This window comes from Schistocerca cancellata, chromosome 1 (genome assembly GCF_023864275.1).
Source record: "Schistocerca cancellata isolate TAMUIC-IGC-003103 chromosome 1, iqSchCanc2.1, whole genome shotgun sequence".
Classification (NCBI taxonomy): domain Eukaryota; kingdom Metazoa; phylum Arthropoda; class Insecta; order Orthoptera; family Acrididae; genus Schistocerca; species Schistocerca cancellata.
The window spans coordinates 806,010,416-806,025,000 of NC_064626.1; the positions used below are offsets into that span (position 1 = coordinate 806,010,416).

A 14,585-nucleotide genomic window follows, 5' to 3' on the forward strand; every position below is an offset into this window, starting at 1 on the left:
GGGAGAGAGGCTAACACTGTCTGGTGGAGTATTCAAGAACTAGAATGCCAACAGGCGCCCCCTTCAGACTGCTGCTTGCATCCTGTATGATACTTACATTCCAGCCTGAGATGCTGGGGTTGGCGGTTGTGTGTGGGTTCCTTCACAACCTCAATATCTTCTCTCTAATCCTCTTCACATGCTGCTCCTCAACCCAGCTAGATGTTTACCTCCTCCTCTCTGATGGCTCTTTTGACAGCTGTCATCCCTTTCACACAAAAAAATCCCTCCCTTACAGACTGGTCAACCAGGTATGGCATATCTGCAGTGACAAAAATTCCCCTGCTCAGTATGCTGAGGGTCTCACCAAGGCCTTCACAGACAGGCACTATCCCCTAGACCTAGTTCGCAAACAGACCTGTGCCATTTCCTTTCAAACTGCCAATCCTCTCACCAGCCCCACGGACCAGCCACAAAGGAGTGTCCCGTTCATCACCCAGTACCACCCCAGACTGGAACAACTGGACCACATCCTTCACCAGCTTTGACTACCTACCATCATGCCCTGAAATGAGGGACGTCCTACCCGAGATACATCCCACCCCCTCCTAACGTGGTGTTCTGTCGCCCACCCAACCTCCACAACATCCTCCATCCCTATGCCACTCCCAATCCCAATCCCTTGCCACAAGGTTCATATCCCAGTGGAAGACCCAGGTACCAAACCTGCCCAATCCACCACCCAGCACTTCCTATTCCAATCCTGTCACAGGTTTATCCAACCCCATCAGGGGCCAGGCCATCTATGAAAGAAGCCAAGTCATATACCAGTTCCACTGCAATCATTGCTCAGCTTCTTATATTGGTGTAACTACCAACCAGCTGCCCACCAGGATGAACAGCACCACCAAATGTAGTCAAGAGCAAAGTAGACCACCATGTGGCACAACATGCAGCTGAACACAACACACTTGATTTCAATGGGTGCTTCACTACCCAAGCCATCTGGATCCTTCCCTCCACCAACAGAATTTCTGAACTGCACACAAGGGCATTATCCTTACAACACATTCTCTGCTCCTGTACTTATCCTGGCCTCAATCTACAGAAGCATACTGTTCCCACATGTTCCACCCAACAGTTTCCTTACCCTCTGTTCTATCATCTACTAACCATCTTAATCTCTCACCCTGTTTATTCGCAGCCCTCTGTCAATGCATCCGCTCATCTTCCTCACTCCTCTTTGTTTTTGCTCCTTTTTTCTCCACCTCTCTGCCCCACAATCTCCTGATGCTGTGTTTGTTGGCAGTCTAGTCCCTACACTCTCTACCAGACAGTGTTCATCTCTCTTCCTACTCATACACAACTATTCTTTCTCCTTCCCCGCCCCCTCCAGATTGCTGCTTGCACCCCACGTGGTAGTTGCATTCCAGCCCGAGAAGCTGGAGTTGGTGATCATATGTGCATGTTATGTGCTTCCCTGTGTTTATGTGGATTGTGTGTGTCTCTCCTTTACTGATGAAGGCTGTGGCCGAAAGCTATTTAAGTGTCTTTTAATTGTGTCTGTCTGTAGCTTGACGTGTCTTCTTTATGGTAAGTAGTAACATTTAGTTTGACATTTTCCAATGTGTAAAATGTTGGTGGATAGCCTTCCGAGAAACTCAGCTATCTTAAAGCCCTAAATGTCAAGAAGAGTTTTTGATCAGTTATACTTCCCATTTTTGGGGCCTACAAAACTTTGACATTTAGTGAAATTTGCATAATTTCAGAACTATACTGTCGGAAAAAGTCTTTCACGATGGCATACATGAATAAAATGTGAATTAAATAGTTAGGATCCTGATTGAGTCCAGCAACCTGATTGCCAGATAAAGCTTCAGAATTGTGCCACCTGTTGATAATATTAATTGTTAAAATGATGATGATTTGATAAAATATTTTTTTTAATTATAAAAACACACACTACAATGATAATTCTTCAAATGCTCTTGTGCACATTCAAAACAAATCAGTTTAACACAATAAATCAAATGGAGCAAACTTATTCTGCTACTGGACGTATTTTTAGAACTGACATGCGCATTCTACAATTGAAGTTCCCATACTGTAAGATAATGTTGTCTGTTTGCTTACAATTGTTCAATCAACTAAAAAGTTCAGGAGGTAATTGATACTGCTTAATCCACAGAATGTTCTCTTTTTTATAGAATATCTTACTACGTGAAAACAAGAGCAAAAATATAATCTATTTCTATGTTAAAAGAGCAGCACCTTTTTAAAAATTGCCGAAATGGGAATACTCAGATGAGAACTGATAGCTGCAAAAATTATGTACTACTACTGAATAATAAGCTTTCCAAATTTCCTAGTTTTTAATCAGAATACATATTAGGACCATGACAAAAAGAAGGCATGCTGTGATGTAACAGCCTTGAATTTTGTATCAGAGAAAGCGATACACAGGTTTTTTTTTTTTTTTTTTTTTTTTTAGTTGATACAGTGTATTAATGATTATGACGACAATGACAATAACAATAAATTATTATTAATCTTATTATTATAATTTTTAAACTACACTTCTAATTTATTCATTATTTAATGTTGTGTGGAAGAATTGTGAATCATGTACCTTGTGATGATAAATATAACACTGTTTTCAAGTTTATAATTAACTAAAACAAAGTTGCCAAATTTAAAAGAATGTTACAATATTATGAAAAAGATAATTGCTACTTACTGTATAGCGGAGATGCTGTGTTGCAGATAGAAACACCAAAGAGACTGTCAAAAAATTAGCTTCAGCCAACAAAGCCTTCATTGGAGATAGAAAAACACACACACTCACACACACACACACACACACACACACACACACACACACACACACAGTAAACAGCTGCACATGACGAGAGATTCAACCAGGTGGTGGGGGTAAGGAGGAGAATGGGGCAGGGTGGGGGAGGTATAGTAGGGTAGAGGTGGGGGATGGTAAAGTGCTGCTTGTAGAAGAATATGGGGACGAGGTGGAGAGAGGGTAGGGCAGAGGGCAGCTAGGTGTAATCGAAAGGTTAGACAGAGGGGGATTAGCGGAAAAGGAGAGAGGTGAAAAGACAGGATGCATTGGTGGAATAGAATACTTTGTAGTGCTGGAATGGGAACAGGGAAGGGGCTAGAGGGTATGGACAAAGACTAAAGAAGGTTGAGGCCAGGCTTATGGGAACATTGGCTACATTGGAGGGAGAGTTCCCACCTGCACAATTCACAAAAACAGGTGTTTGTGGGAAGGATCCCGATAACACAGGCTATGACGCAGTCACTGAAACGAAGAACGTCATTCTGGGCAGCATGTTTAGCAATTTGGTGGTCCAGCTGTTTCTTGACCACCGTTTATTGGTGGCCATTTATGCAGACAAACAGCTTATTAGTTATCATGCCTACATAGAATGCAGTACAGTGGTTGCAGCTTAGCTTGTAGATCACATGACTGGTTTCACAGGTAGCCATGCCTTTGATAGGATAGGTGATGCTTGTGACCAGATTGGAGTAGGTGGTGGTGGTGGTGGGAGGAGGATGTATGGGACAACTCTTGCATCTAGGTCCATTACAGGAATATGCACCATGAGGCAGGGTGTTGGAAGCAAGAGTTGTGTAGGGATGGAGAGGATACTTTGTAGGTTCGGTGGCTGGCGGAATACCACTTTGGGAGACATGGGGAAGGATAGTGGGTGTTGTTGTTGTGGTCTTCAGTCCTGAGACTGGTTTGATGCAGCTCTCCATGCTACTCTATCCTGTGCAAGCTTCTTCATCTCCCAGTACCTACTGCAACCTATATCCTTCTGAATCTGCTTAGTGTATTCATCTCTTGGTCTCCCCCTACGAGTTTTACCCTCCACGCTGCCCTCCAATACTAAATTGGTGGTCCCTTGATGCCTCAGAACATGTCCTACCAACCGATCCCTTCTTCTGGTCAAATTGTGCCACAAACTTCTCTTCTCCCCAATCCTATTCAATACTTCCTCATTAGTTATGTGATCTACCCATCTAATCTTCAGCATTCTTCTGTAGCACCACATTTCAAAAGCTTCTATTCTCTTCTTGTCCAAACTATTTACCGCCCATGTTTCACCTCCATACATGGCTACACTCCATACAAATACTTTCAGAAATGACTTCCTGACACTTAAATCTATACTCGATGTTAACAAATTTCTCTTCTTCAGAAACACTTTCCTTGCCATTGCCAGTCTACATTTTATATCCTCTCTACTTCGACCATCATCAGTTATTTTGCTCCCCAAATAGCAAAACTCCTTTACTACTTTAAGTGTCTCATTTCCTAATCTAATACCCTCAACATCACCCGACTTAATTCGGCTACATTCCATTATCCTCGTTTTGCTTTTGTTGATGTTCATCTTATGTCCTCCCTTCAAGACACCATCCATTCCGTTCAACTGCTCTTCCAAGTCCTTTGCTGCCTGTGACAGAATTACAATGTTATCGGCAAACCTCAAAGTTTTTATTTCTTCTCCATGGATTTTAATACCTACTCCAAATTTTTCTTTTGTTTCCTTTACTGCTTGCTCAATATACAGATTGAATAACATCGGGGAGAGGCTACAAAACTGTCTTACTCCCTTCCCAACCACTGCTTCCCTTTCATGCCCCTCGACTCTTACAACTGCCATCTGGTTTCTGTACAAATTGTAAATAGCCTTTTGCTCCCTGTATTTTACCCCTGCCACCTTTAGAATTTGAAAGAGAGTATTCCAATCAACATTGTCAAAAGCTTTCTCTAAGTCTACAAATGCTAGAAACGTAGGTTTGCCTTTCCTTAATCTTTCTTCTAAGATAAGTTGTAAGGTCAGTATTGCCTCACGTGTTCCAGTATTTCTATGGAATCCAAACTGATCTTCCCCGAGGTCGACTTCTACTAGTTTTTCCATTCGTATGTAAAGAATTCGTGTTAGTATTTTGCAGCTGTGGCTTATTAAACTGATTGTTCGGTAATTTTCACATCTGTCAACACCTGCTTTCTTTGGGATTGGAATTATTATATTCTTCTTGAAGTCTGAAGGTATTTCGCCTGTTTCATACATCTTGCTCACCAGATGGTAGAGTTTTGTCAGGACTGGTTCTCCCAAGGCCGTCAGTAGTTCCAATGGAATGTTGTCTACTCCGGGGGCCTTGTTTCGACTCAGGTCTTTCAGTGCTCTGTCAAATTTTTCACGCAGTATCGTATCTCCCATTTCATCTTCATCTCCATCCTCTTCCATTTCCATAATATTGTCCTCAAGTACATCGCCCTTGTATAGACCCTCTATATACTCCTTCCACCTTTCTGCTTTCCCTTCTTTGCTTAGAACTGGGTTTCCATCTGAGCTCTTAATATTCATACAAGTGGTTCTCTTTTCTCCAAAGGTCTCTTTAATTTTCCTGTAGGCAGTATCTATCTTAACCCTAGTGAGATAAGCCTCTACATCCTTACATTTATCCTCTAGCCATCCCTGCTTAGCCATTTTGCACTTCCTGTCGATCTCATTTTTGAGACGTTTGTATTCCTTTTTGCCTGCTTCATTTACTGCATTTTTATATTTTCTCCATTCATCAATTAAATTCAATATTTCTTCTGTTACCCAAGGACTTCTACTAGCCCTCGTCTTTTTACCTATTGATCCTCTGCTGCCTTCACTACTTCATCCCTCAAAGCTACCCATTCTTCTTCTACTGTATTTCTTTCCCCCGTCCCTGTCAATTGTTCCCTTATGCTCTCCCTGAAACTCTGTACAACCTCTGGTTCTTTCAGTTTATCCAGGTTCCATCTCCTTGAATTCCCACCTTTTTGCAGTTTCTTCAGTTTTAATCTACAGTCCATAACCAATAGATTGTGGTCAGAGTCCACATCTGCCCCTGGAAATGTCTTACAATTTAAAACCTGGTTCCTAAATCTCTGTCTTACCATTATATAATCTATCTGATACCTTTAAGTATCTCCGGGTTCTTCCATGTATACAACCGTCTATCATGATTCTTAAACCAAGTGTTAGCTATGATTAAGTTGTGCTCTGTGCAAAATTCTACCAGGCGGCTTCCTCTTTCATTTCTTAGCCCCAATCCCTATTCACCTACTATGTTTCCTTGTCTCCCTTTTCCTACACTCGAATTCCAGTCACCCACGACTATTAAATTTTCATCTCCCTTCACTATCTGAATAATTTCTTTTATTTCATCATACATTTCTTCAATTTCTTCGTCATCTGCAGAGCTACACTCCTGGAAATGGAAAAAAGAACACATTGACACCAGTGTGTCAGACCCACCATACTTGCTCCGGACACTGCGAGAGGGCTGTACAAGCAATGATCACACGCACGGCACAGCGGACACACCAGGAACCGCGGTGTTGGCCGTCGAATGGCGCTAGCTGCGCAGCATTTGTGCACCGCCTCCGTCAGTGTCAGCCAGTTTGCCGTGGCATACGGAGCTCCATCGCAGTCTTTAACACTGGTAGCATGCCACGACAGCGTGGACGTGAACCGTATGTGCAGTTGACGGACTTTGAGAGAGGGCGTATAGTGGGCATGCGGGAGGCCGGGTGGACGTACCACCGAATTGCTCAACACGTGGGGCGTGAGGTCTCCACAGTACATCGATGTTGTCGCCAGTGGTCGGCGGAAGGTGAACGTGCCCGTCGACCTGGGACCGGACCGCAGCGACGCACGGATGCACGCCAAGACTGTAGGATCTTACGCAGTGCCGTAGGGGACCGCACCGCCACTTCCCAGCAAATTAGGTACACTGTTGCTCCTGGGGTATCGGCGAGGACCATTCGCAACCGTCTCCATGAAGCTGGGCTACGGTCCCGCACACCGTTAGACCGTCTTCCGCTCACGCCCCAACATCGTGCAGCCCGCCTCCAGTGGTGTCGCGACAGGCGTGAATGGAGGGACGAATGGAGATGTGTCATCTTCAGTGATGAGAGTCTCTTCTGCCTTGGTGCCAATGATGGTCGTATGCGTGTTTGGCGCCGTGCAGGTGAGCGCCACAATCAGGACTGCATACAGGGCCAACACCCGGCATCATGGTGTGGGGAGCGATCTCCTACACTGGCCGTACACCACTGGTGATCGTCGAGGGGACACTGAATAGTGCACGGTACATCCAAACCGTCATCGAACCCATCGTTCTACCATTCCTAGACCGGCAAGGGAACTTGCTGTTCCAACAGGACAATGCACGTCCGCATGTATCCCGTGCCACCCAACGTGCTCTAGAAGGTGTAAGTCAACTACCCTGGCCAGCAAGATCTCCGGATCTGTCCCCCATTGAGCATGTTTGTGACTGGATGAAGCGTCGTCTCACGCGGTCTGCACGTCCAGCACTAACGCTGGTCCAACTGAGGCGCCAGGTGGAAATGGCATGGCAAGCCGTTCCACAGGACTACATCCAGCATCTCTACGATCGTCTCCATGGGAGAATAGCAGCCTGCATTGCTGCGAAAGGTGGATATACACTGTACTAGTGCCAACATTGTGCATGCTCTGTTGCCTGTGTCTATGTGCCTGTGGTTCTGTCAGTGTGATCATGTGATGTATCTGACCCCAGGAATGTGTCAATAAAGTTTCCCCTTCCTGGGACAATGAATTCACGGTGTTCTTATTTCAATTTCCAGGAGTGTAGTTGGCATATAAACTTTTACTACTGTAGTAGGTGTGGGCTTTGTATCTATCTTGGCCATAATAATGCGTTCACTATGCTGTTTGTAGTAGCTTACCTGCATTCCTATTTTCCTATTCATTATTAAACCTACTCCTGCATTACCGTATTTACTCGAATCTAAGCTGCACTTTTTTTCCGGTTTTTGTAATCCAAAAAACCGCCTGCGGCTTAGAATCGAGTGCAAAGCAAGCTGAAGTTCTGAAAAATGTTGATAGGAGCCGCCACAACTAACTTCTGCCGTCGAATATATGTAGCGCTACACAAGCACCCTTTGTAGGTACAAAGATAAATACTGGCGCCAAAACCTCTGCGTCATTAAAAAAAAAAGGAAGACGAGCTTTTTTTCTCCGCCCGAGTTTCGCCCACTGCATTTTCATACATTATCCAACGAAGTAAATACAAATTCCGTATTGTTCATCTTCGAATTTCAATGTACTACGAAAATCCGATTGGTAATACTGGGATTTTTGTCAATATGGCCAACTCTACGTTCTGAATTTTTTCCTACCTGTGAGAAGAGATGGTTGCTAATAGGAACCTGATGAAATGTGAATCACATGCAGTATTCTCTTCACCATAAGAATAACACGAATATAAACATTTTGCCATGTATTCTTTCGTGTTTGCTTCTATCTCATTTAAATCCTGTCTGCCAAATAAACTACGAAACTAGAGTGAGACAACAGCAAACGCGGAAGAATATACGTATCGTGTCATGTTTATATTCGTATTACTCTTATGCCTAATAGTGATACAGTCAGAAATGAAGCACGGCAACTGACTAGATTTTTAAATCTAAGATGACTAATTTCTGTGCAGAATTTGATGTACTAAAGAAGCGGCCGCAAAGATTTTCAAACGGAGAAAAATTTTCGCCAAACTCTCGTTCAGAACGTGTTCTATCATACACAGTCTATTATTTGGTTCTTGTTGATCATTATCAAAGAAAGCAGCAGTGTAAGTAACAACAAATAGCAGTCTCTTGCCATTGTTTCGCTAATGAGACGATTCCTCTCTTTTTTTAATTGTAGGCGGCGGTAGCGCGCACAAAAGCAAGCCATGCCGCGAGCAGCGACAGGCCGTAAACACGCACTATCAGAATGCGACAAACAATGCATGACACAGTATAGTAATGCATTTTGAGCTTGGAGTGACTGACGTAAACACCTATAACATAGAAAACGGCACTTATCAGATCAAAGCAAAATAAACAATCGATTCAAACCAGACGAAGCACGTGAAAAAGAAAGGGTATCCGTATAAATACGGACGGAGCGCCTGACGCATAGCAATGGCTATCTGGTAGAGCTTAACTGCTAAGCTTTCGACTCGAACCAAACTACTGTAGCTGTATCGTCATTCATTCGACCTAAATTGTGTCTCATATTACAATGGACCAACTTTGTTTCGATTTGGAGGTGCGGCCTAAAACTTTTCTCTCCCCTTGAATTTCGAGTCTCAAATTTCAGGTGCGGCTTATAGATTTGGGAATTTTTTTTTCCTTTATTTCGAGTCTCATTTTTCAGGTGCGGCTTAGATTCGAGTGCGGCTTACATTCGAGTAAATACGGTACCCCTATTTGACTATAGTGGGTAGGACATTCCTTATTTCAGGGCACAATGAGAGGTGGTTGAAACATTGGTGGAGAATGTGATTCAGTTGATCCAATCCTGGGTGGTATTGAGTCACGAGGGAAATGCTACTCTGTGGCCAGATGGTGGGACTTTGGGAGGTGGTGGTGGTTATGGGAGACAGCTGGGGCACCCCATTGCTGAGCATGCTACCCAACACAATGTGCTTCATTTTGATGACTGCTTCGCAGCCTGTGCTATCTGGATATTTCCCACCAACACCAGCTTTTCTGAATTGCACAGGTGGGAACTCTCCCTGGAATATATCCTATGTTCCTGTAACCCTCCTGGCCTCAACCTGCATTAGGCTTTGTCCTTACCCTCTAGCCCCTGCCCTGTTCTGATTCCAGCTCTATACAGTCCTCTGCTTCACCAATGCACATATGGTCTTTTCACCTCTCTCCTTTTCTGCTCCACTTATCTCCCGTACCCTCCCCTGCCCAACTGCACTTAGCTGCCCTACCATCCCTCTATCTCATCACTGTATGGTCGTAGAGGCAGCACTTTACTGTCCCCAACTCCTACCCTGCTATCCCTCTCCCTCCCTGACCCAGCCTCCTCCTTACCCCCACCACCTGACTGCACCTCTCATCATGGGCAGCTGCTTGCAGTGCGGCCTCAGCAGCCAGAGACTGGTCGCGTGTGTGCATGTGCGTGTGTGGTGAGTAGCAACTACATTTTTCATGATATTGTTACATTCAATCCTGGATTTTTAAAAGAATGCAATTGTGATGTATAGTTGCCAACTGAAGTGATGAATGAAAATTTGAACCAAGGCCAGAATTCGAACCTGGGTCTCCTGCTCACTGTTAATCTGTGGTGCAGTGTTGGAAAAAACTCTTATGGAAGACTTAGTCTAAGATCTTTGTGCTTATCTGTTGGATGATGAACCTTTGATCTGGACAGTTGCAATATTTTTCAACCCACATGATTACATTCCATCCAGAATTTTTCAAAGATTAATACATCTGAGATATGTAGTCAGCCCATGTAGTCATTTTCTCTTCCCTTGTGATAACTGTTTGGATTTAAAATGCGCAGAAAGTATTCCGATATATTATGTAGTTTACTTTTAAAGTTACAGTGTGCAAAACCGATATTATTTTCTCAACAAATTAACTAAAGTGGCTTGAGCAATTATCTCAGTATGTGACATGTACTATCTTAACCATATCTACCAACGTCATTTATCTTACTATTACAAAGAAGTAGTACAATTATTTTCACAATTTCCATAAGCATAATAATGTTATGATTACTTACCTTTTACCTGCATTCAGATTCTCCAGACATTTTTGAATATATTCACTGTAGTAGCTGATTTGCTCTTCAAAAAATTGTGTTTTCTTCTCCAGACTCTGTTTGGTGCTTCTCAGCATTTGGATTTCCTGTGAGGCAAAAAGAAAGCATAGTAATGAAGAGCTTCTGTACAGAAATAATCTATTAACTTTTTCTTATTGTCATCAACAATTGCAGGAAAATTGTATTAATAATAACCAAATCACAACAAATCTAAGCATAGAAATCAATAACAAATCCATAACTTTGTAGGCGTGACATCAGTCAGCTTATTACTCACATATGCAGCACAGATACAAATGTGAATTAGTAGTACAAAATTACATACATGCATACATACATACATAGAAACTTTATTCATGAGACTCAGTACTCTTTGTTGGTAAATGAAGATATCCTTTATACTTTTGACAAAATTAGCTGTGAACTGTGTATTTCTTGTTGATTACATAAGCTCCTAACAAGCTCGTTTAGGCATATGTGCCATTATCAAGTTTTCCTGTTGACATTACATTTATACATCATCTTATTCTACATCAATGTAATAATACTATTAGATTTTATGTTGTATTATACTTTTGTCTAGATGTATTGACATCCACAATTCATCTTGAAAAACAAGTTCTTTTATGTACTATGTTGTTAACATGGGTCACATATATATTTTCACTTGTTTGCTATAGAAGAACAGTAATGAAAGTAAATATGTAACTCATGTTAACAACATAGAACATAAGTTCTTTTATGTTCCATGATGATTTATCGACATCACTCCATCTAGATCCAAGTATAAGATAAAATCTCACAGTACTCTCACACAGAGGTAGAATAAAGTGATATATACAGGGTGTTACAAAAAGGTACGGCCAAACTTTCAGGAAACATTCCTCACACACAAATAAAGAAAATATGTTATGTGGACATGTGTCCGGAAACGCTTAATTTCCATGTTAGAGCTCATTTTAGTTTCATTCCAAAGTGATCAGACTGTAAATTTTCACAATCAACATGTGTGGGCTGACGAGAATCCGCACACAATTGTGCAATCACGTCATCAACACAGATTTTCTGTGAACGTTTGGGCAGGCATTTTTGGTGATGTCTTGATTGGGCCCCATGTTCTCCCACCTACGCTCAATGGAGCACGTTATCATGATTTCATTTGGGATACTCTACCTGTGCTGCTAGAACATGTGCCTTTACAAGTACGACACAATATGTGCACGATGGAGCTCCTCAACATTTCATTTCAGTCTAAGTGTTCGTACACTTCTCAACAACAGATTCAGTGACCGATGGATTGGTAGAGGCGGACAAATTCCATGGCCTCCACGCTCTCCTGACCTCAACCCTCTTGACTTTCATTTATGGGGGCATTTGAAAGCTCTTGTCTATGCAACCCCGGTACCAAATGTAGAGTGCGCTCGTATTGTGGACGGATGTGATACAATACGCCATTCTCCAGGGCTGCATCAGCGCATCAGGGATTCCATGAGACGGACGGTGGATGCATGTATCCTTGCTAACGGAGGACATTTTGAACATTTCCTGTAACAAAGTGTTTGAAATCACGATGGTACATTCTGTTGCTGTATGTTTTTATTCCATGATTAATGTGATCTGAAAAGAAGTAATAAAATGAGCTCTAACATGGAAAGTAAGCATTTCTGGACACATGTCCACATAACATATTTTCTTTCTTTGTGTGTGAGGAATGTTTCCCGAAAGTTTGGCCGTACCTTTTTGTAACACCCTGTATAAATGTAATGTCACCTGCAACACTTGATGGTGGCACATGTGCATACAAATTGGCTGTGAACCTGTGTAATCCACAAGATATAATAAAAAAATTGCAGCTAATTTTGTCAGTAGTACAACGAAGCTGTAATGTCAGCTTATGCAAGCTGCAGGACAAGCAGAGAAGAAGGCATTTAATGTAAACGAAGATATTGCAAGACTCAATCCAGTAAACTGTCTGCTTATCAACTATGTGGAGTGATTTTAAGCTGCCAAAAAGTTTCTGTTCTGCACAATTTTTTAGAACATGATTTGTTGATTGCATAACACTGTGATCATGAAAGGAGTCCTCTCCAAGGCTCCAACTAAATTTTAGATGGTTCCACAATCCCTATCTAGTGAGCTACGGACTCAGCTGGGCCACAGTTTTCATGATAATCTGGCACTCAGGACTCTGATAGTTGAACTTTGTACAAATTAATGATAATAGGGCTTTGCCTCATCATCTTTCCTAGCCCTTAGATTGCATAAATTCATCTATTGAGTAGAAGGAGCTGTCATACAGAAATTCTTTTAATTTGTTTTCAAATACTGGTTGGCTATCTGTCAGACTACTTGTTAAGTGACCAAAGTCTCTTATGGCTTGTGGCTGCATAACTCACGCACCCCTTCTGTGCTGTAGTTAGATTTAACCCAGATAGTGAAGATCAGACTTTCTCCTATGCACATTGCTACTGCTTTTGAACTGGAATGAGTTATTAATAACAATTTCATAAATGCATTTATAAATGTTGTGAAGCTACTGTGAATATTCCTGGTTCCTAAAATAAACTCTGCAAGATGACCTTCAGTGGGTTCCAGTGATTATTCTGATTATAAACTTTCTTTAATGCTGAATTAATCCAAAATATGATGCCATATGAGAGCAGTGAATGAAAATCGGCATAGTAGGCTAATTTACTGACATCACTAAAATTTGCAATAACCCTAGCTGAAATCAAATGTTTCAACAGATCATGAATGAGTTTTTTTCTATTCATTTTCTCATCAATGCTCATATCCAAAAATTATGAATACTCTGGCTTAGCTACAGACTTCTGTTCAAAGTCTATATTTATTAATGATGTTATGCCATTTACGGTACAGAACTGTATATGCTATGCTTCATCAAAATTTCATGAGAGTACATTGGCACACTGAATACACTAACATATGCTGCACCAAGGCATGTTTAGCCACAGGGTGATCCTCATTACCACCTTCCCTACCCTCTGGCTCCTACCCTTGTAACCGCCCCCAGTGTACAACCTGCCCATGCACCCTCCCACCACCACCTGCTCCAGTCCTGTAACCCGGAAGGTGTACACACTCAAAGGCAGAGCCACATGTGAAAGCACCCACGTGATTTACCAACTGACCTGCCTACACTGTGAAGCTTTCTATGCGGGAATGACCAGCAACAAACTGTCCATTCGCATGAATGGACACTGGCAGACAGCGTTTGTTGGTAATGAGGATCACCCTGTGGCTAAACATGCCTTGGTGCAAGGCCAGCACATCTTGGCACAGTGTCACACTGTCCGGGTTATCTGGATACTTCCCACTAACACCAACCTGTCAGAACTCCGGAGATAGGAACTTGCCCTTCAATACATCCTCTCTTCCCATTACCCACCAGGCCTCAACCTCCGCTAATTTCAAATTGCCGCCACGCATACCTCACCTGTCATTCAACAACATCTTACCCTCTGTACTTCTGCCTCGACTGACATCTCTGCCCAAACTCTTCGCCTTTACGTATGTCTGCTTGTGTCTGTATATGCGCGGATGGATATGTGTGTATGTTCGAGTGTATACCTGTCCTTTTCTTCCCCTAAGGTTAAGTCTTTCCACTCCCAGGATATTTAAAGGTCTTTAAATATGTCTGCTTGTGTCTGTATATGTGTGGATGGATATGTGTGTGTGTGCGCAAGTGTATACCCGTCCTTTTTTCCCCCTAAGGTAAGTCTTTCCGCTCCCGGGACTGAAATGACTCCTTACCCTCTCCCTTAAAACCCACATCCTTTCGTCTTTCCCTCTCCTTCCCTCTTTCCTGATGAGGCAACAGTTTGTTGCGAAAGCTTGAATTTTGTGTGTATGTTTGTGTTAGTTTGTGTGTCTGTCGACCTGCCAGCACTTTCATTTGGTAAGTCACATCATCTTTGTTTTTTTTATATATAT

General features: G+C 42.4%; 1 protein-coding gene across 2 annotated transcripts in view; it reads right to left on the reverse strand.

Annotated features, from left to right (window-relative positions):
* Positions 1 to 14,585, reverse strand: part of LOC126188008 (ras GTPase-activating-like protein IQGAP1) — a 334,889-nt gene that overhangs the window by 21,760 nt on the left and 298,544 nt on the right. For both annotated transcript variants that reach the window (XM_049929428.1, XM_049929435.1), the window contains exon 30: positions 10,593 to 10,717. In XM_049929428.1, coding sequence (XP_049785385.1) covers positions 10,593 to 10,717 — 125 coding nt within the window. The remainder of the gene's footprint in view (positions 1 to 10,592; positions 10,718 to 14,585) is intronic.